Consider the following 21,905-nt stretch of genomic DNA (forward strand, 5'->3'; position numbering starts at 1 on the left):
TTGCGTCCATGGGCTGCTCCCCATGGCACCTGTGAGCTGCTGTCAGAGCTGCTGAGGCAATGAACACACCCAGTTCCTTCCAGAGAAACAGAGAAAGAAAAGCAAAGCACCACACCTGCTGCTAGGCCACCTTAAGATTATTTTATTATGGCTAGAGATGCTACATCAGTTTCAAGCAGTAAAAGAGTCAAGCAAATTCAAGTGAAAGAAACTTTGCCATTAAGCTCCAATAAGTGCACTGTGGGGGTTCATGTTTTTACCATCTCCCAAACAAAATTAAAGTTTATGCTTGTTAGTGCTCCTGAGTAGCTGCACTTCTGTTTTAAATGGCACACATTTACATTCTTTCCATGTTTTAGTGCATTTACACACAAAACCAATGATTTTAAAATTACTTTTACTTGTTACATTCATCTCTTCCTCTGCAAAAATCATTAAAAAGAAACCATGTATCAAAATTCTACCTTGTATTTTTTCTTTTTTTTTTTTTAACCGACTTTTACATTGTGTGGTCCAAAACTAGATAAAGGGAAAAGCCAGTGGAAGGCAACTGTAACTTGTGTACTCATCACATTCAGAAGATGAGGAATGGTCACAGAAATCCATGAAGTTGCAGGAGGCAGAGGGAAAAGCCTTAGTTTTACTCTTTTTAAAGCAAGACAAGGGAGTCAGTAAATATTTTAGCATTTAATTTCTTCTTAAACATGAGAAAATGACAGCTTTTATTTTTATTATTAATTTTTACAATCACAGCTGTTTTCCTAATGTCTTCAGTAGACAAAACTAAAGAATTGTGTCCACATATTTGAGTGTTTAGTAATGCACTTTTTCAAAATATTCCTTGGAACCTTCTGGGCTTGGTTTGATCTGTCAAGAAAAGAAAATTAAGCTATTACTTGGAACAGGTATGATAAAAAAACCACAGATTTGATACTTTATCCATGAAAATACATGCATACTTTATAAAAACAGTGATCTATTTATTGATTGGTTGAAAGTTGGTTGAAAGACAAAAGCCTAGATCATGTACAGGTCGTACTTGAAAATTTTAAGTATAAACCACATTTCTTCTCTTAAAGCAAAAAAAAGGTAATTAAGTAAATAAAAAAACTAAAATGTAAGTAATTAAGTAAATAAAAAATCTGAACTCAGTTAACATAAACTACATTTTTCCTGTTAAATTACAACGCATTAAGTACGTAAAAAAATCTGAACTCAGCTAATAGATAAACCACATTTTTCTGTTTAATTACAATGTATTAAATAAATAAAAAATCTGAACTCAGTTAACATATAAACCACGTTTTTCCTGTTAAATTGCAATGCATTAAGTAAGTAACATATCTGAACTTGGCTAACCTATAAACCATGTTTTTCTGTTTAATTACAATGTATTAAGTAAGTAAAAAATTTGAACTCAGTTAATGGAGAGTCCAAGTCAAGTTTGGAGTTTTGAACACAATTTGCATATCCTAAAAGGAAAATTTCTTCACAAACATCCCACAATTACTTTCAGACAAACAAACTAAAGTGGCCCAACCGATAACAGCTTTGACAGCAGGCGCGACGCAGTGAAGCACCTCACACCTGAGAGCATCCCAGCCCTGCAGACAAGCACCAGTGGCCGTCCTGAGGAGGATACATTTACCCCTGAGCTCACTCACCGTGGGGGAGTTTGGAATCCAGTCAGCAGGGCACACCTCGCCGTGTGTCTCCACGAACTGGAAGGCCTTGACCAGGCGCAGGGTCTCGTCCACGCTGCGCCCCACGGGCAGGTCGTTGACGCTCAGGTGCTTGATGATCCCGTTGGGGTCAATGATGAACAGACCTCTGCAATGCAGCATTCAGGCAAGGCAAATCAATTTCCCAGGCCAAACACAACTGGGTGCACAATTTCAGCAGTGACGTGCATCAGTTAGGAGGGCACCTGCAGTATTTGGTATCTTGTTTGTTAGCAAAGTGATCCACTACTGCTGTGGTACTGTGAAATTTCAAAGTGTGTATGGAGACTATTCAATCCAGGCAGAGGGAGCAAAGGGAGAACTCAGTGTTCCACCTGTGCTTCAAACTGAAAGCTGACATCCTGCCCTTGTCTTTTTGGTCAAATCTGTAGGTGCTGAGTGAAGAGCTGCTTGTGCATTATGCTACTAAATTAAATCCTGTTGCATACAAGTAAATACTTGTAAAAAACCAACGTCCCAATCATACCATACTAATTAACTTAATCTCTCAGTAAGCAAATGCCAAAAGTTCCTGAGCCAAAGAGATCAGGAACTGAAGGTCTCCAGAAGACTCCTACCCAATCCACTGTTTCTCAGGAACCGCTATGGAAAAAAATGATCAGAGACACATTTTCAGAGAGGCCTGGAGCCATTCTCAGTTTCATGGCCAAAATGAGCAGGTGCCCTATTCCTAGGGTGGGATCCAGCCATCCTGCAGCAGAAGACATCTCCCAGTCTTCACCTGATGCCATTTCCCTGCAGGAGGGCACAGTGTGCCCTATGTTGGTTAGTCTGGGTTGTGTCCCAGCACAGCAGCCCAGCCTTACCTCAGTGCTATGCCAGGTCCTTCCAGCAGCACCCCATACGAACGGGAGATCTCCTTTGTGAGGTCTGACAGAACTGGAATATTCATTTTGCCCAAACCGCCACTCTAGAGAACAGGGAAAGATTCCTCTTGGTTACAAAAAGCTCCACAGGATGATCCTTCCTGAGTGCTGGATTCCATGTTCTTGAGGGCACAGTAACAACAAAACACAACCAAGGCATCTGCTCCATGAAAGGAACCAAGTGTGTGTGGTGTTGCTTTGGTTTGTTTTGGTTGTTTGTTTTAAAGTAGTCAAGAACAGACTGTTTCTTTAGAAAGTGAAAATTTCTTTTGCACTGTGCATTTTAGAATTGCTGATTTTGGTGGTAAGAGGCTACCAATGGCAACAGCCATAAATTTCCAGAAAAACTTCCTTTTTATATCATTCAGCAGCTTTGAATAGAAAAGTTTCTACTGCATATTTAAGTGTTCAGAATTAAACAGGATGAACATGGTGGGGAGGAAAGGGAAACAAACCTGTGAACAAATAAACTTTGGAGCACACATCTGATGAGGAACAGCTGAGGATATTTAGCCTGGAGAAAAGGAGACTCAGAAGTGACCTCTACAATGACTTAAAAGTGGGTGTAGCCAGGTGGGGTAAGCCTCTTCTCCAGGTAATAAGGGACAAGACAAAATGAAATTATGTCAAATTGCACCAGGAGAGGTTTATATTGAATATTATCAAAAATTTCTTCACAGAAAGGATTGTCAGGCATTGGAACAGACTTCCCAGGATAAGGGGAAAAAAACATGTGGATGTGGCACTTGAGGTCATGATTAGTGGTGAATATGGTGATGGTGGTGGCAGTGAGCTCATCATCTCATCATCATGAGACTTCATGATCCTAGAGGTCTTTTCTAACCTTAACAATTCTGATTCCAAACACAATGCTCTTACCAACACACTAAGTATGTCAAGAGTTCTGCTGCTCTGTTCCGTGCACATGGTTATTTTTGTTTTGCCTCTCACAAATCAATTTCAATCTATTTGAAGAGTCAAACAAGATTTCTTTCCTTTTTGTCACAGACTGAGACTGCAAGAGAGATAAGCTCTCTAACCTTGAAACAAGGCTGGAGTTTGTTAGCTTTGCTATTCTTGGCCTCATCAGTGATTCACTGTGTAATCTCAGCCACAGACCCAGATCCTGCAAACACTTGTCTGCAACAGAGTTCCCTACACAGAGCTTTGAGCACAGATGTCAGAGAAAGCAGGGCTTCAGCTTCTCTGGGTGTCAGTTTCCTGCCTGTGCCACCGTGGAATTCTTTCCACCCTGTGCAGGGTGTTTGAGCTGGGCTTGATGATCCTTGTGGGTCCCTTGCAACTGGGAACAGTCTGTGCATCTGTAAAACAACTGACATACCCTGAACACCTTTGGGATAAAGCTGGGAACTCAGGCCACAATTATAGTGCTGAGCTTTGAACAAAGCTTGCAGAAAATAAAGACTCTTGATAGGCTCAGCCAAGGTGTATTAAATGCAGCAAACTCTCTTCCCTCCCCTGCATGTTCCAGTGGTGCCAGGAGGCACCCAGCCTGCAGCACAACTGCACGCTGCTGCCCACACAGGCTGGGACTGATGGCACATGTGCTTCTGCACCTTCCTGGGACACCTGTGGTCCTCTACAACTGCCTAAAGCAGGGGGATGCTTTATGCCATCAAAAACAGGTGTTTATATATATATCTGAAAGAGGCTCCTCTCCAGTAAAAGTCTTTATCATCTGATTTCCCTAAAGAAAGCCAAAAACCTCCATTTGTACTGCAAGAGTGGAACCCTTTCACCCAGTGAGAATTAATGATACAAGTGCTCCAATAAACTGGTGGTTCCTCTGCTTCCAACCTAAAGCCACCAGTGTTGGGTAATTGTTAACAGTAACGAATGAACAGCTGCTGCTCCTTTTCTGTGATAACTTCTGTGCATTATCAGCTGTCACAGGCACTTTGGGACACTGACATGTAAACTGAGCATTTGTCTTTTGAGATATGTTATCAACAAAGCTATCATCACAGCTAAACAAGTTAAAAACCCAAGCAAGACAATTATGAAAAAGAAAACAAAGGACAGAGGTCAGAATTATGTCATCAAATCCAGAAGTTGATTGCATATGACTTTAGGAAATCTATTAAAAATCAGCGTTGGCACAATTATTTATTCAACTCCACTTCTCTGGAGCTCTTGTGAAAAGAAACCAAACCAAAACAGAAAGCCTCAAAGAGATACTCAATTCCTACCCTTCGTGGTGTGTTTATCCATGCCAGATGAGTAAAATGAGAGTCCACTGAAACTGCCACCACTTCACAGTTCACATCACGAAATTCTTTTGCTTTGTTGCTGAAGGCCACAATTTCTGTGGGGCAGACAAAGGTGCTGTAGGAAGAGAGATCAGGCTGTAATAATTCTGCCATCTTCTCTAGAGAAGACTCATGTCTGTTTCTAGGCATTTTCTTTAGACTGATAATTTTAGCCATGTTTCCTGCTCAAAATTAGTTTCAGTCTCAAACCAACAGTCACAGCCGCACAGCTGGCACACCAGTTACCATCTCTGAGTTCTAGACAGATTCCTCACAAAGATGGAGAAACTGCCTCTGCTAGAGACTCTCTCGACAGAGAGTTTTTGGGAACTATAGCAGAAAGATCTGCAGGTTAAACCCTTCTCCATGTGCCCACCTGCACCAAGATACTCTCGGCAATTCAAGTCTTCCGAGCAGACTGACCCCCATCCTATCATGTTTTGCTCTAAAGCTGTTAGCTGCAGTTCTGCTGGCCTTGCTTCTTCAAGGACAGAGTCTCCAAGGCAGTCCCAAATTATAAGGCAATGTCCTCACCCCTGGGATCTGAGTGTAACAGGAACCACAGCCAGCTCCTGATGCAGGCCCTGCAGCTAGAAGATGCTCTCCAGCCCCTTTATCCACTGCTTTAACACACAATGGCCGTGTGCCTCCGATCTTATCGCTGACGCCCTAGAAACAGGCACATCTGCCCTGCAAGACTGGCCCAAATCGAACAAACCCAGAACGACCTGCAGCGCCTGTGATGACCTTCAGCAGGACCTTCAGCAGGCCCATCGGGAAAGGGAGAAAGCCGCACTCACAAGTCCAGGGGGTAGAAGAAGAGAACCAGGTATTTCCCCTTGTAATCATCCAGGCTCAGCTCCTTGAACTCTCCGTTCACGACGGCCGTTCCCTTGAAGGCCGGGGCGTGCTGGGTCACCGCCACGGCGAACCGCGAGGAGCCTGCGGAGGGGAGAACGCAGAGCTGCGGGCCGGGCCCGGGGGCGCTCCCGGGGCGCCTTCCCCGGCCGCCCTCCCGCACTTACCGAGGCTGAAGGGGCGACGGGCGCAGGCCGGGGGCCATGCCGTGCCTCTCCTCCCGGCGGCGGCAGCCAGGGGCACCTGCGGGGACAGGGAGGGTCAGGCGGCGGCGGGGCCGGGCGGGCAGGCCGGCGGGCGGGCCCTCACTCACCGCGGCGCGGAGCAGCCTCCCCAGCGCGGCGGCCATGTCGAGCGGCGGGCGGAGCGGGCGGAGCGGGGCGGAGCGCCGGGGGCGGGAACCCCGGAGGAGCCGTGAGGGACGCACCGGAATCACGGAATCGATCCGGTTGGGAAAGGCTTCTCGGATCATGGAGTCCGACCTATGGTCGGACACCACCGGGCAGCCAGACCATGGCACGGAGGGCCATGTCCAGTCTGTCCTTGAAGGCCTGCAGTGACCGTGACTCCACCACCTCCCTGGGCAGCCCATTCCAATGTCTAACCACCCTTTCTGCGAAGCAGTTCTTCCTAATGTCCAACCTAAACCTCCCTACGCACAGCTTGAGGCCATGTCCTCTTGTCTTGACCTTTATTGCTTGGGAGCACAGCCCGACCCCTGTCAGGGAGTTGTGGAGAGTTATCACTGCTTGGCCCTGAGCCTCCTCCGGGCTAAACCCCCAGCTCCCTCCCCTGCTCCTCACAGGACTTGTGCTCCGGACCCTTTCCCAGCTCCGTGACCTTCTCTGGACCTGCTCCAGCCCCTCAATGTCCTTCCAGAACTGCGGGGCCCAGAACTGGCACAGGACTCGAGGTGCAGCCTCACCAGTGCCATGTCCCCGGCGCTGTGCCCACTGATACAACCCGGCTTGTGCTCAGAAACCTTCCTCATACACCCTTACAACTGGCTCTGACTCTGTTGAACTCACTTGGATTACACTTACAGGATCACAGAATATCCTCAGTTGGAAGGAATACACAAGGGTCATCAAAATCCATCTCCAGGTCCTGCCCAGGACACCCCCAGAGTCACACCATGTGCCTGAGTGTTGTCTAAACACTTCTTGAACTCTGTCAGGCTTGGTGCTGTGTCCACTTCCCTGGGGAGCTCATTCCAGCACCCAGTCACCCTCTGTTTTTTCTAAATCCTGGTGGTTTTTCTAATACACAACTGGAAGCTCTCCTGACTCAACTTCAGGCCGTTCCCTCGGGTCCTGTCACTGATCACCACAGGGCACACATCACTGTCTGCCCCTCCTCTTCCTCTCACACAGAAATTGTAGACTGCAATGTGCTGTCCCTCAGTCTCCTCCAGGCTGAACAGACCAGGTGCTCTCAGCTGCTCCTCATGCAGCATCTTCTCAAGGCCTTTCACCATCTTTGCAGCTCCTAGCTTCTTTCTTTGTGTTCCTTCATCTAAACACTTAAACCAAGCTGAACCCAGTTTCCCTTCTGGGTTTTAATAACTTCTAGTTTCATATATTTATTAATATCCACAACATTTTAGAAAGGGCGGACCTTGTGGACTGGAGAAGAGTCTGGCTCTGCTAGCAGGATAAGCTCAGCCATCAGCATCAGGGGGGCAAAGCCAAAGGCAGCCAGAGAAATGTCAGCTACCCCTGGGACGAACTAAATCTACACTTTTGAACTTATTCCTAGTACTGATCCGTCTGCATGGTCCAGTCACCTCTGTAACAGGGAACCTCTGAGCCTTCAAAAGAGGGAGGATTATGTTCAACCTGCCTGTTAGGGCTGATAACCAGCTGGTATTAACTCTCTACTATGCCTAGGAATTGTTTGGGGCAATATTATTTGGTGTTGTCCAAAAGTGTGCTTTCTGGACTTTTAACATCATGGCAAATTTCAGTCACTGGTGTCTTGAATTTATTAATCCAGATGTAGCCAATGACAGCTGCTAACCTGGCTCTGAAAATCTTCTCAAAAAGAAAGTAATTCCCAGCAGAGCAGCCACAATAATGTTATCTACCCAAAACATGAAAGTGGAAGTGAGTAACCAATTTGCACATTAGAAAGTGTGTCAGGTAGAGTGTGGGTGAACTGTGCCCTAGCCTGCAGCCTTGGATTAGGAGAGGGAAGGAGCAATTGTGGAGATTGTGGCCAGGACAGAGGTGTGGGAGGGCTTTGTGCTGCTGCTGAGGGCTGCAGGCAGAGCAGTGAGCAGTGCAGCTGAGCCTGGGACACCTGTGGAGCTGTAGGTGGAGAGCAGAAAACCCACAGCCATTACCTGGGCTGATGCTTTTCAGAGCAGTGCAGGATGGCATGGCTGCATTTGTGTCTGAAACCTGGCACATGCCCTCAGACACAGAGATTTGTTTGCCCAGATGAGTGCCCTGGGCTGGGCAGCAAATTGTGTGCCAGGGGTGGCTGGGTTCCTTTCCCTCAGGTGTGGGAGCTGCACTGTGGCAGCCAGAAAAGGGCTGTTGCTCGGATTTCCTGAGGATGGCTGTCTCATCCACAGATGATTATTCACCAAACTTCTAAGTTGATGTATTCCAAACCAATGCCCTTCCCCCCATCCCCGGAAAGTTATATTTGTCTAAAACTCTTTGTTTAAACTCTTGGCTTGCAGGTGGGGAAATATTGCTCATGCTTTGTTATGGAGGCAGCGTAATTCAGCTTCTCAGACTTCTGTGCAAAAGCTTGAACTACTGCCATTTAATGGGGAGTAGTTTCCACTTTGCTTTTGCAAAATGAGCATCCCTGCAATCTGAAGATGGACCTTGTCACTGCCAAAGTGCACCTGATAAAAGTTGTTCCTTTTTCCTCAGCTCTGGCTCTGGCACAGTCTCAAGCAGCTGCTAAACCTGGTTCTTATTGACATCCAAAGCTCAAAATCAATCTACCGAGTGATACCATTTGCACATCTTTTTCCAGGTCTTGTTGGTTGTCTCCTTCGCTGTGTTTAAGTGTGATTCAAATTGACATGTGAAGTTGCTGAAAGACTCTCCAGGGATTTCAGCAGGCTTTAAGGAGAAGTTGCTGTACAAGGTGCAGAGTAGTCTAAAAGGTGCTTGAATAGATAATGGGAGATGTGAATGTTCTTTTTGGTGAGGATACTTATCTGCCTGCTCCCATTTTGTGCCTCTCTTTTCCTATCTGGAAATAGTTAACTATGTCTTTCTGGTGAAAAACTACAAGATCAGTTGATAAAAAATACAGATAATGCTTGTGTGTTGTTTCCATTATTGTTTTGTAAGTTAGATTTTAAAGAGCGCTTTGAAAGATATCATTCACACAACAAAATTTTAGGGGAAAAGTAGCTGTTTCTCTCTAAACTTGATGAAAAGGATAAGCAAATCCCAAATCAGAACTGCTGCTGTGGATCACTGAGTGGCAAATTCTGTGCAGAGTATGTCAGGATACATATGTCTGCTTGTTTAAAAATAAAATCTGCTCAATTTCTAGAAGGTTATGTTACTCCATGTGCTGAAATGCTGTAACAATCATTTGTCCTCTACCTTGAGGAAATAGATAACTGAAAAAGAAGCTGGGAAATGGAAAAAAAAAAAGAATAGAGGCATAAACATTTTTATCTAAACCAAAGCAAAAACTTTGGCTTCGGCAACACGATGCATCACCCCGTGACTGTTGGTAGATGGCAGCCTCTGTCCTTGCACACAGGGGCGCTGGAAAATCTTCCAGCTGCCTGCAAATGCTCTCACAGGCCTGTGTGCTCCCACCTGCTGATACCCAAGCTCAGCAGGAGGAGAAAGAATTTACCCGTTCATACCAATAAGTTTCGGAAGCAATCCCAAGCACAATCCAGCTTAGGGTTAATCATGAACGGGCTTTGCTGCATGAATTAAGTGTCAGAACATGGATTGAGGAGATAGCTGCTGTTAGGGTATGTTTCCAGCTGATAAGTATAGGTAAAAGCCTTTCTGACATCTGCTGCACCGGGGGTCCTACCCTTGGCTGTGCAGGCGGCCGTGCTGAGGCCGAGCGCTTTCTCTGGAGCCAGGATCAAACTGGGTGTGTTGCCACCGTGTTTGGCTGGAGCTGTGTGAGCCCACCCTGCCGATGAGTCATCCTTGAGTGGCTCAGAATATCACACTGAGCCTCGCTGCTTCCCTGTTCCCATTACACTGATGCATTTGGGGCTCGCTCGGTGTTGGCGTTTCATTTACAAACCTCGCTTTTGCCATAAAGGAAAGATGGCTGCCGGCCCTGCTTTACCCTGATGTTCAGCACTTTTAGGTTTTTAGGAGCCTCTCCTGAATGGCTTCAGATGGAAATTTGAAAGCATGTTTTTAAAGCACCTTAGAAAGTGCATTTTTCAGAATATGAAATAATTTTGGGTAGCCTCTCCTTTTTTATTTTTTTCCTTCCAATACTGGTTGCTTCTGCATATGATTCAGACTAAATTTTCCTTTTTCTCCTTCAAGTGTTGAATCAGGATATTTAGGCCAGCAAAAGAGACCTGTATTCCTTCCCTGCATTCCTTCCCTGCCACCCTGTCTTTGAGTCCAGGTATTTCAGCACCATTTTACAAGAGTGAATAGTCAGATAAGCAGTGGAACAGATTTACAGGTCTCCTGTTTCCTTCTCCCTCACTCACAGACTGTTCCATTAAATCAGGTGCAGACATAGCTTGAAATTAAAGGACTGTGTCACCACAAGAGAAAATGGATATAAATAAATCTACCTCCTCCTAATTTTCTTTGTTGGTTTTGTGAACCAGGTGACATGAGAATGAAGCTACTGACAGCTGTGAAGCAGTCATGAGGTAAGAGTCCAAATGCTGCAGTGGGTTCTGCAAAAGCCAACTGATGGACTTTGTGTGCAGTGGAAATACATGGGGGCCACATCCATGAAAGGGGCCATCCATCTCAGGCCTGTGTCATATACCAGGGGTTTAATCAGACTTTAAAAATGTAGTAGAAAAGAGAGATGCAGTGAGGATTCATGTGGAACTACACACTAATCACCTTGATTTTGCTTTTCAAAGTAGTGATAGTGAGTGCTAGTGAGCACACCTCCTTCCATGTCCTACTGCACCACACTGAGTCAGATTTATTAGAAACAAGGGGGGTTGTTAGTTAACATAATATTGAAAAAAAACACCCCTCCATTGCTCTTCCTGATAGGCATGGAGTCAGAATCGCTGCTCTCCATGTAGATGTGTAAGACAGACACACATTTATTGCAGACCCTCAGCAGCCCTGTAGCAGAGCTGAGCTGGAATAACCCCTGTGTCCCAGCACACTCACTGCTATCCCTGCTCCCACAGGAGCTGGAATAACCCCTGTGTCCCAGCACACTCACTGCTGTCCCTGCTCCTGCTGGAATAACCCCTGTGTCCCAGCACACTCACTGCTATCCCTGCTCCCACAGGAGCTGGAATAACCCCTGTGTCCCAGCACACTCACTGCTGTCCCTGCTCCTGCTGGAATAACCCCTGTGTCCCAGCACACTCACTGCTGTCCCTGCTCCTGCTGGAATAACCCCTGTGTCCCAGCACACTCACTGCTGTGCCTGCTCCCACAGGAGCTGGAATAACCCCTGTGTCCCAGCACACTCACTGCTGTCCCTGCTCCCACAGGAGCTGGAATAACCCCTGTGTCCCAGCACACTCACTGCTGTCCCTGCTCCTGCTGGAATAACCCGTGTCCCTGCTCCCTCGGGAGCTGGCTGAGCGTGCCTCCCTTTGCCAGGAGCCTGCGGGAGCTGCGCCGCTCACGAACACTAGGTAGCTCCGTGGCATTTCCAAACTCCTGACAGATCTGTCGTAACTCGTTTGATAAATAGGTTTGCCCTTTCAGGCATTAAATATTTGAAACTATACAGGGCAACATCAGCACATTGGAGTCATGCTTTTGTGCCACAGGGCAGCACTGTGGGTGACTCCACATATCTCCAGGTACATACAGATATGAGATAAGAGGAGCAGTACAGCTGTTCGATGCACGTGCTGATTTCCAGTGCAACTCATACTTGAGCTCTTCAAGATCTGCCCTCTTCATTCAGGCACCTCTATAAAAATAACTCACCAAACACAGTCAGTGCTCCCTGTGGAGTCTCCCATGAAGGTAAATCCCACTGACCAGTCTCATCCTGAGGCACAGCAGACACAGTGAATGGTGCTTCACAAAGTGGCACTTAGACACATGCCTTCATTTGTCCTCTGGAGAGAGGAGTTGCTTGTGGCATTAAAAACATTCTGTATAGTAAAAGTTCTGTCTTCCACCGACCATCAGCCTTGTTGCAATGGTTGCATTGTCCTTATGATGATCATTAGTGGGAGGCTGGGCAGGGATGTGAAGTGCACTTAGAACTGAGCATAATCTGGTCTGTTTACATCAGTGCTTGCACAGAAGAGTTCAAACAACAAGCAGGGCAGATGCTCCTTAGGAGCCTCATCTCAGTGCTAAGGCTCTGGTTTCCAGGAAGCAATTTCTCCCTCAAGAATTATTTAATCAGAGAAAAATCTTCCGGTACTTACTGACACAACTGCTGCTGTATAGAACTTGTATTACAAAGAAAGGAACCACAACATGGAATGGCTCTGAAAGCTGAATGTTTTTCTGAAGCTACAGGAGAAAGGCTGTGGAATATTGTTCATAGCAATGCCACCTGCTATGCAAAATAACTTTCAAAGGTCAAACCTTTGACACTTAATCAGGTACAAAAGGCATTTATTGTAGCAATTTTACCTGCAAGGTATTATTCATTAAATGCATTTCTCATCTATTTCCTATGTTCAGAAAATGTGTTCTAGGCAGTTTGCAAGCTCTGCTATTGCAGGCCATTTCTGTGTGGCTGTGGAAAGAAATAAATTGGTACAATAAAAATAAAAGAAGAAAAAAGTAGTGTCTATGCTCCACTTACAAGAAGGTGCATGTTAATTTGATCTGCTTCATGTGGATTTAATCAATGCAAATATAGATGGAAGAAGAGTGTCAGTGGGAGTAATGGGTCGTTTTTATTTCTCTTTCATTGCTTGACCTGATGAATCGATCTACCCCGTTGCTAGGAAAATCAGAATCATGCTGACATGAGCATCTGTCCTATGTAGACAGGGGAGAGCTTATGTTGTAATCTAGCGCTTAAAATTCACAAACTTTCCACAAGTGGCTGATGCTTCACACAGCTCCTTACAAGGGTGAAAACAATGGTGTGGGGGAGAGATGGGGTTCCCTCGGGTTCTTCTGTGGGGGCTTTTGAGATCCCGAAGAGAAGGGCGGGGGTCGGGAGACGTCTGCGGGTGTCGGCGACCCCTTCCCACGAGCGTGGGCACCTGCGGGGGGTGACACGCACGAAGAGCCGGGCTGGGGAGCCCTGGGGACCGCGGGCAGGACAAGCGGAGCCCCGTACCGCGGGATGGAGCGCGGCACCAGGGCTGCGCCGGGGCCGGGACCGCGGGAGCCCCGAGCGTCCCCGGCGGCGGCGAACACCCATCCCCACGGTGCGGGACGCTCTGCCCGGCGCCTGTCCGTGCCCCTGCCCGTGCTCTCGCCCTCCCCGATGCGGACAGTGACCGTCCCTCCCTGCGGACTCTGCACGGCTGCGGAACCGGCGCCAGGTGCGGCGGGGCCGCCCCAGGACTACACGTCCCGGCGTGCCCGGCCCGGCGGGGCCGGCGCCTGCGCGGGGCTGCGGGGCCGCTCCGCGGTGCCACACCCCCGGGGAGGGAGGCAGGAGCGCCCGAGCCCTCAAACCACCGGGGGAGCCGGCGGGGCGGAGGATGGAGTAGCGGGGCGCGGCGGAGCCGGCAGTGCGGGGAGCGCCGCCTCCGCCCGGCAGCGCGGGGGAGCGGGCGGGCAGGCGGGCGGGGATGATGCGCGGGGGGACAGCGCGCTAGGGGCAGGAGGCGGGTGGTCGCCCGGAGACTCCGCACCTCGGAGTGACGTCCTGCTGCAGTGCCGCTGCCTGCGCTGCCCGAGCTCGTCAATGGAGCTGGAAAACATCGTTGCCAACACCGTTTTGCTGAAAGCCAGGGAAGGTGAGAGAGCGGCGGGAGGGGAGAGGGGGCTGGAGCATCCTTGTCGCAGTCGCCCCTCCGCGGAGCGATGCCCGCGGGATGCGGGCGGGCGCCGGTGGGGATGCGCGCCGGTCCCGCCGGCGGCGGCTGTCGGGGTGCCATGTGGCTGTGCCGGCGTTGGAAACGGCTTGTTTGAGACGGAGCCCTGGCGAAAAGGAAAATACCGCTGTTTTTCCCTGTGCGCGGGGGTTTGGGAAAGGAAGTGAATGAGATTGCAGAGATTACAATATTCACCCATCTCTTCCTTCCCCCTTCCCGCCTCCCCCCCTCAAATCTGGTCCCACAGATTGTGCTATTTCAGCGTCTATTGTTAAAGGTCAGCTGCAGATGCATTCATTCAAAAGGGCTTAGCAAATCTGCAAATAGCTTTCCGCGCCGTGTGGTGAGACCGGCAGGATCGTATCGCTTCCCCGTACAGTCATTGCCTTATTCGGCGTTATTAGGTGAGATCATGTTGCTGCAAACATGCCCATTGTTGCGAGCGTGTTTGTCCCCGGCCGGAGCCGGCCGGAGGGGCTGGGGGCTGTCCCCTGCCCGCGGCCGGCGCGGGGGTCTCCGAGCGGGGTTTGTCCCCCGCGGCCGCCGCCGCGCTCGGGCAGCCCCGGGGATGCTCCGGGCGATGCCGGAGCCGCCGCCGCGGAGCCGCCGCTGCTCGGCGCGGGGCGCCCTCGGCTGCCCGGGGGCTCCCCCAGCATCCCCGTCCCGACCCCGAGGGCTCGCAGGAGCGAACCCCGACAGCCACCGGTGGATCGGGCTCCCGGCGCTTTCTTTCGCCCCGTGCGGAGCGGACGCGGTTTCCTCTCCCCGCGCTGGCGGAAATCCTCCCGCGGCCGCGGGGCGCTGCGCACGGCGGGGCCGGGCTCGGGGTCCCCGCGGAGCCCCGTCCGCCCGGAGCATCCCTCCGGCTGGAGCGGGAGCGCCGCGCACAAGCAACACGTCCTACGGCTGCGGCATCGCTGCCAAGACGCGATCGCCTTCTGTCTGCTCCAGCCCGTTTTTATGTTTGTGTTTATTTACTTGCTTGCTGCTTAAAATAAGGCATTTTTCCAAGCCCTTGGTCAGAGTTTCTTTCATGAGAGCACTTGCTGGAGCGTTTTTAGGTGCGCTGCAACCTGCAGCCTGCGCTCCACCGCCCGCCGGAGCGCTGGAGCTGCCTGCCCGCTTGGGTGGGCTTCAGCTCCGGCCACTACGAAGCTGTGGAGCTGCGAGTAAAGCTGCGTTCATTCTCGAAGAGAGATCATTCAAATAGTCCGCCCCTGGAGCGATCCTTTTGCTGGGAAAATAACTCAAATTGTAGAATAGTGTTTATATAACTCACAGGCTGTTGAACTTTTGAGGCTTAGCTAAAGAGTAAAGTCCTGAGATCGTCCCAAAAAAGCTCTACAAATAATAATAAGGGCAAAGGTGTTCAGCAGATCAGTGAATTATAACTTTTTGACTTCTGATGGAGATATTTTATTTTCTGTTGTCATTTTATTTGTTGTTTAGGATGCAGTTGCTGTTACCAGTCATACAATACTGGTTTAGATTTCAGCAGACTTTAGGAATACTTTAAAGGACTGGTATTAATTACAGTTATTGTGTGTTGTTTACAGAGAGCTGATATTTTGCAATTAATTTTAAATGTGCCATTCAGTTTTATGGTCCTTTTCTACCATTCTCAGGAAGATGGTTACAGTCATGTTGCTTTATTGTGTTAGAATTGCATTAAAGAAGCTGTTAGCTATAATCCCAATGGCAGAAATTTATCAAGATTTCCTCCAAACTACATTGCAAGTGTTCTTTATACCACGTATGAATCTCCAACAACATTTTTGGAGGCCTGGTGCTAATTTATTTTAAAGCTTTTTTTTTTTTTTTTGGAGGGGATATGAAATTTTTTCAAAGGAAGAACAAGGGCAAATGATGTACCTGACATCAGAGCCACAAGTATTATTGCTGTATGAGATAGGTTGCCACACTTCAGTTATTGTTGCAGGCTGCTGTGGGTAAAGTGGTTTTAAAATTTGCAGTGAGTAATGTAGGTGGCCTTCATTGCAGATGAAGAAGGCAGACAACATATGCAAGACCAAGAGTAAAAGCAAGTTAATATATTGAAGATTATGGTATCTAAAAATGAGTTTGTTCCAGGTTCTGCAGACTCCATCAACAGATTTAGCTGGGTGAAATGTGTAGCTTAAGCCAAGTATGTGCCTGTGTGTTTCCACTGGTGAAGTCAAAATCAAAAGCTGTGTTAGCTGTCACATGCTGGTTGGTGCCTGCAGTGTGGTCCTTAATGTTAGGAGGAGAAAAATGATGGAACCACTCTGCAAATGTCAGTAAAGGCAGAAGTTTTGTCAGAATTGCAAGGGGAGCACAAACCTACTCTCAGTAGCAACAGGAGTGTCAAGGGGGGGTTTAGGTAGAGCTGCAGTGTGAAATCCAGCAGTGAGGACATTTCAGGGAGTCAGAAGTAGGGCTGAGTGGCCACCACAAATGTTTCATAGCAAATATTGGTTTAAATTTTGCAACTCTTTTGCTCTGGCCTTGGTAGCTTTGTTTTTTCCCCCTGTAGTCCCTTGTCTAAGTTCCTTCACCCCAGATGTAAAGTAAGCTTTTTAGCTGAAATACCAGGGGGCAAGTTTTATAACTGCTACACAAATACTTGCACTTAAATCCTGATGATCACAATGAGAAGCGCACCCAGAATTAGCTGATGCCATGTGATACATGAGTAATCTTATTAGAGCAACAAAAAGAGTAAATGTGGTTCACATACAAAAATGCATTTCAGTGAATAATTTTGAGCAGAGAATAAATTTCGGGAAATTTTAATATTTTTGCAAAATATGAAGGTTTTTGACACAAAATTACACATAAGTTACCTCAGAAGTCTGTCAGTTTGAACATGCAAGAATGGAGATTTACTGCATTTGAAAGTCCATTCATTATTTATTAGGAGTAAATTTATGCTTTTTCCTCAACTGTAATTTCTCATTTCTTGAATGCAAAGTCCCATTTCACAAATCACTAATCCCTTTTCAGGCTGAACAGAAAATACATCTGGTTTAATTATAGGAACCAAATAGGTATTTGGGAACTATCTAGCATTGCCTGGGGAGAAGAATAAGCTAAGAAGGGAAGGCAAGAAAGATGAGAGTCATAAAGAGAAAATCAAAACAATAACAATTGCAGTCATTTTGGGTTGAGTAAGAACCCCAGATTTTGAGGTGATAAAACATTTATCTGGATCTTCATGGCATCATAGAATGGTTGGGTGGGAAGGGACCTGAAATCCCATCCAGTGCCATGGGCAGGGACACCTTCCACTGTCCCAGGCTGCTCCAAGCCCTGTCCTACCTGGCCTTGGGCACTGCCAGGGATTGGGATCCACAGCTGCTCTGGGCACCTGTGCCAGGGCCTCACCACCCTCCCAGGGAACAGTTCCTAATTCCCAATATCCCATCCAGCCCTGCCCTCTGGCAGTCTAAGCCATTTCACTGCCCTTTCTTTCCATCAGCCTTCGTGTTCCTGAGTCTCAGCAGTGGTGGCTGAGGCTCAGAAACTCCCAGCCATGAGCATTGGAGATCCCCCAGCTGCCATCCAGGCTGGGCAGGGAGCCCCAGGTCACCTTCCAAATCTGTGATGTGACAGAGGCCATCATCAGAAACAAGGAGCCAGGAGAGACCAAGAACTGAGTCTCCCTGGCCTCAGAGGAATTGATATAATCATAATCCAGAATTTCAATTGTATCCACAGTCTTGAATCTACTCTTGCCTGTCAAAAGACAAGTCTTTCAAAGAGGCTGATAATTAAACTACAGTCTTTGTAATAAAAATAAACAACAGGTTTATTTAACAACATGAAAACACGACCAAAGCATGGTGATTACCTGAATACTCTTCCTCATGAACTGTTCCATCCCAGCCATAAAATCAGCCTTCCCTGATGTTTCCTGCTGCTTCTGTGGGCATGAACTCCCTCAGATAACCCAAAACACATTTCAAAACTGAACTACAACTTGACTCTAAAATTGCAAAATCCTTAAAAAATTTGTGCAGACGATTCTCACCACTTTGAAGTTCTCATGATAACTCTGATGTCTAATTTAGTCATTAGTTTTAAAGCAGCCACTTTGGAAGATGAACTGTGTTTTTTTGTCAAACCTAGAGTATCTAAAGCGCAAAATTCACCATGTAAAAGGAAAAAAAAATCTTCAACAACTGAAACACAGTGCAAATGCTTTTTTCCCTTTTTAAGTAGGCTGGAATTCTAAAATGAGTTTATTTGTGGCACCCAAGCAGAGCCTCCTGTTGGCCTAGACAAAAGGGGAGACCTTTCATGCACTCAGAATTTTTTGATGCGTGCACACTGATGGCATATAACATGCAAAATGTTCATAAATTGCTGTATTTTTAGCTTGCTTTTGCAGGATGATCACAGGAGAGATTTGTGTGTGTCCGTACTGGCAGAAGACTAGCAATAAATCCTAAACATGAAGCGTGGTTGCTTTCCAAGAACTTGGCTGAAGAGCAGTTGGAAAAAGGGCAGGAGAACAATGAAAAGCATATTTTGAAGGAAAGAAGGTGGCTGTAGTGGCAGCCAAAACTCTATGGAGAATATTATTATTGCAACTTCATTAACCAGTGCACTGAATGCAGAATCTAAGGTCCTGTCCTCCATCCCTTGAAGTAAACCCAACATTCCTTGTATGACAAACATTGTGAGCAAAGGAAGCTTCCATGTGGTGTTCTCAGTTTAGTTTTCTTTTTGGAGTTCAAAAGAAGCTCACCAATAATAGCTTTCAAAAAAATTATTTCAAGAATGGAGTCAGCCATTGCTTCAGATGCAACAGGGTGCTTTCAAGCAGTAGTTTAAAAAAATTAGTGCCTTGGAACCATTTCTTCTTGGGGAAGAAAAGGTACCTGGAAGAGTCAAGACTATCTCATTATATTTTAATCAAGGAAATTCAGAAAAGAGGATTTTTCAGGCCTTTCTGAAAAGAATGTGTAAGCCTGAATCATGTCAAAGGTTCTTTTTAGAGAGGGTAATTAGTTCTGTAGCCACACCTGGCTTACGACAAACGTGAGTGTGTAGAACTGGCTTGAAATATATTTCCTATATTGTTTTGTTAACATTTTTTGATAGCAGGGCTGATTCAGAGCAAGGTGGAGCTGTATCTGTGGTCTTGGTGGACACTCTGGGGTTCTCCAGTCTGCAGACATGGGCAGCAGAGCAATGCTGGAGAAATCAAGAGCTCTTCCATCCAAACTTTTTCACTGCTCCTTCCTGTGTTGTTGGTGGAACTGTTATGGCCTGATTGCTATCTGTCTTGTTGGGTTTGTAGGCATTTAAAAATATTTAGTGGTGAGCCAGGTTATTAACACAGAGAACCTATTATGTAGTAAAACTTTTAGTACAAATGTTAACTGTGGAGGTTTGAGTAGAACTACTTACATCTGCTCCATTAATCTCATGGGATTGCTTTCCTCAAGTGCAAAATAATAAATCTAAGAAGAGACTGCCTGTCTCTGTTATCAGTGTGTTCTTTTTCTGAGAAGGTTTTAACTTCGTGTTGCTGAAATTATCCACTCAGAAAAGAATTTTCAGTACTTATACAAGACATTGACATAACTTTATGACTCTTTTTTTGTCTTAGTTAAGAATACTCTGACACTTTAATCAAAAACACCCAAAAGAGGTGGTTTTAGTGATGCTCTACTGAGTGTTGCCAGAGCAGCAGCGTGGGGACCAAACCAACCCATGTGTCTTTGTGATAAACAGCTGCAGAATGAAAGTTTTAAACACAGTGATGCCCCAAGATGAGCCCTACCTGTCCAAGCCTTTGTCCCCAGTGAGTTGGGTTGGCATGAGCTGCCCCATTTTGAAGGAGAAAATGTTTAAAGAGGAATCCAGCAGCTCTGACTTTGCTGCTTTAGGCCCTGTGGGTGTTACACCTGCTTGGTGGCTGAAATTGCTTCCTTTTTCCTTTATACCTGTGGGCAGCACAATGTGTTACTCCTGGAAAAAAACACACAACAAAGACCCCACAATTGCATCCTGGCTTGGAAATGAGCTCCCTTTCCAGGTAGTGCTGTGCCAGCTGAGAGCTGCCAGTGATCTCTTCCCAGCTCAAAGGATGGAGAAATGTGTGCTGAGGACTTGGGTGCTTGCAGGGCGGGGTCTGAAGCCCCAGCTGTGTAGTCAGACTTGCTGCAGATGTGTTCTGATCCCCACAAACCTCAAAACTGGCTGCCAGGATGGGGCAGGGTCCTCCTGCAGGGGTAGAGACACCAGTTGTGGTTTTGTTGTTCAGCTGACTGATTGTTGTCCCACGCTGATTTTCTGCCAGTGTTACTCTGTGGATGACTTCTGGTTTGTATGGATCCAGGGAAAGCTACAATATCACATCAGGATCCATATTGTTGCACTGAAAAACTTTAAAAGCAGATTGCTTTATCAAAGCAGTTACTGTGCTTATGTAAAAATCCAACCAAATAAACACAGGACAGAAAACTGGGAGTTAGGGATTTAACTCATGCTCATCTGAGATCTTCCCCTGCATCTTTATTTTGAAAATATTCTGTGTGCTGTATGACTTTTTTGTGTGGCAGAGGGGAAGAAAATAATTGGTTGCCCCCTATTTTTACTGGCATGTAATCTAAACAATAACAAGATGATATAATCCTAATATTTCTTTAAGACCACAGGATGTGAAATTAAATTAAAAGGCCAGAAAAATAAAGAACCCTGCAGTTTGATTACACTCAGCTGGATTATCTTTGTAATTATTTTCCTTGGAAGATTTAAAAATGCGTACGGCTTTGTGAAAAAGATTAAGTAGGGAAACCAAAATTAAAGTAAACAATCTAAAGAAAATATTGCAAAGATGATGGGTATTTTACTTAATTTTAAAAATGCACCAAGTTGCCTGTTAAAAATGAAAGGATGGAACAAAACACAGGTGAGGAGGAAGATGGATGAAGCTGTTCCACTGGCTCAGCTGCTTCTAGCTCATATAATGTCCTTTCAGAGATAGTTGAAAAACTGTCAAAAGCAGTTATTTAGGTAAGAAGGGCAGGCTGAAAGGAGCAGAATTACACACAGGCACTGAAGCCTCAATTCAGACCTGGGAGCAAATAATACCAATAGTGAAGGCTGTCTCTGTTCCAGCATGAGAATAGTTATTCACAGAGAAGTTTCTGGTGGTACAGCCAAGGCTGAAAAATGTCTCTATCCATCATTTCCAGCACCTAGGGATGTGTTTGCTATGCATGAGTAGTCCCATGGACTTCATGGGCTCTGCTGGCTGCTTGGAAATGCAGCTTGTTTGTGCTCAGGGATCAGCCAGCTCTCACTGCAGCAGAGCTGTTCCAGGCAGTAAAACCACATGGATGGAGCTAAGGGGAAGCTGCTGGAAGCCACTGGGAAAGGCCTGCTACATCACCCTGTCCCTGGTCTGCCATGTACTTGTTAAGGTATGAAACATTTTGGTGTAAAAATGACTCCATTTATGGGTCTGTCTCTCTAGATTTTTTTTAACGAGCCCAAGAAATCTTGGTTATCATTTTTTTCTCACTCCCATCTCTTTCACTCATGCAATCCCTTTTGTACAGTTTTCCTTTTTCCAGGTACTTTCTGTTCCCCCCCAGTTACAGTCTTTGCCAAGTTGAGCAGGATTTGTTCTTTCCTTCTCCCAGCCTGTCAGCTTGGATGGCCCAGCCCGGATTTTGTGCATTCAGCCCTGGAGTTCCCTGCTGGTGGTGGCTTCCTTGGCCAATCAGGGAGGCTGAACCTGCTCCTCACCCTGCCCCTCCTCAAAACCAGCCAGGACAGCTCCTGTGGGGGGGACAGGCCCTGGGGAAGGGGCAGGACCCCCAGGGTGTTTCATCAGGGTATTTCTGAGCAGTTTCTGCCGCTGAGGTTGCTGGTGGAGCTCCCTGTTGTCCCCAGGATGCCGGAGGGGCGGTGAATAAGCTGGAGCAGCTATTTTTTGCCTTGCTTGAGTATTCTCTTGGGTCCCATTGAATGCATGATTTCACTATGAGCCTGGCTTTTCCTGGTAGGCTGAAATTATGTTGCAAGTTCT

At 46.8% G+C, this 21,905-nt stretch overlaps 1 protein-coding gene across 1 annotated transcript; it reads right to left on the bottom strand.

The window, feature by feature from the left end:
- Positions 1-122: 122 nt before the first annotated feature.
- PRDX3 (peroxiredoxin 3) lies at positions 123-6,102 on the bottom strand. Its single transcript, XM_058810345.1, has 7 exons — positions 6,050-6,102; positions 5,904-5,979; positions 5,679-5,820; positions 4,819-4,954; positions 2,549-2,652; positions 1,665-1,830; positions 123-867 (listed from the first exon to the last, which is right to left on the bottom strand). Exons 1-7 carry the CDS (start codon positions 6,083-6,085, stop codon positions 814-816), a joined length of 714 nt encoding a protein of 237 aa, XP_058666328.1. The 5' UTR covers positions 6,086-6,102; the 3' UTR covers positions 123-813.
- Positions 6,103-21,905: the final 15,803 nt, after the last annotated feature.

This window comes from Ammospiza caudacuta, chromosome 9 (genome assembly GCF_027887145.1).
Source record: "Ammospiza caudacuta isolate bAmmCau1 chromosome 9, bAmmCau1.pri, whole genome shotgun sequence".
Lineage (NCBI taxonomy): Eukaryota > Metazoa > Chordata > Aves > Passeriformes > Passerellidae > Ammospiza > Ammospiza caudacuta.

Coding starts and splice junctions, on each gene's coding strand:
- PRDX3 (XM_058810345.1), bottom strand. CDS start 6,085: ATGGCCGCCGCGCTGGGGAGGCTGCTCCGCGCCGCG. Junction 5,821..5,903: donor CCGTCGCCCCTTCAGCCTCG/GTAAGTGCGGGA, acceptor TCCCCTCCGCAG/GCTCCTCGCGGTTCGCCGTG. Junction 4,955..5,678: donor TTCTTCTACCCCCTGGACTT/GTGAGTGCGGCT, acceptor CTCTTCCTACAG/CACCTTTGTCTGCCCCACAG.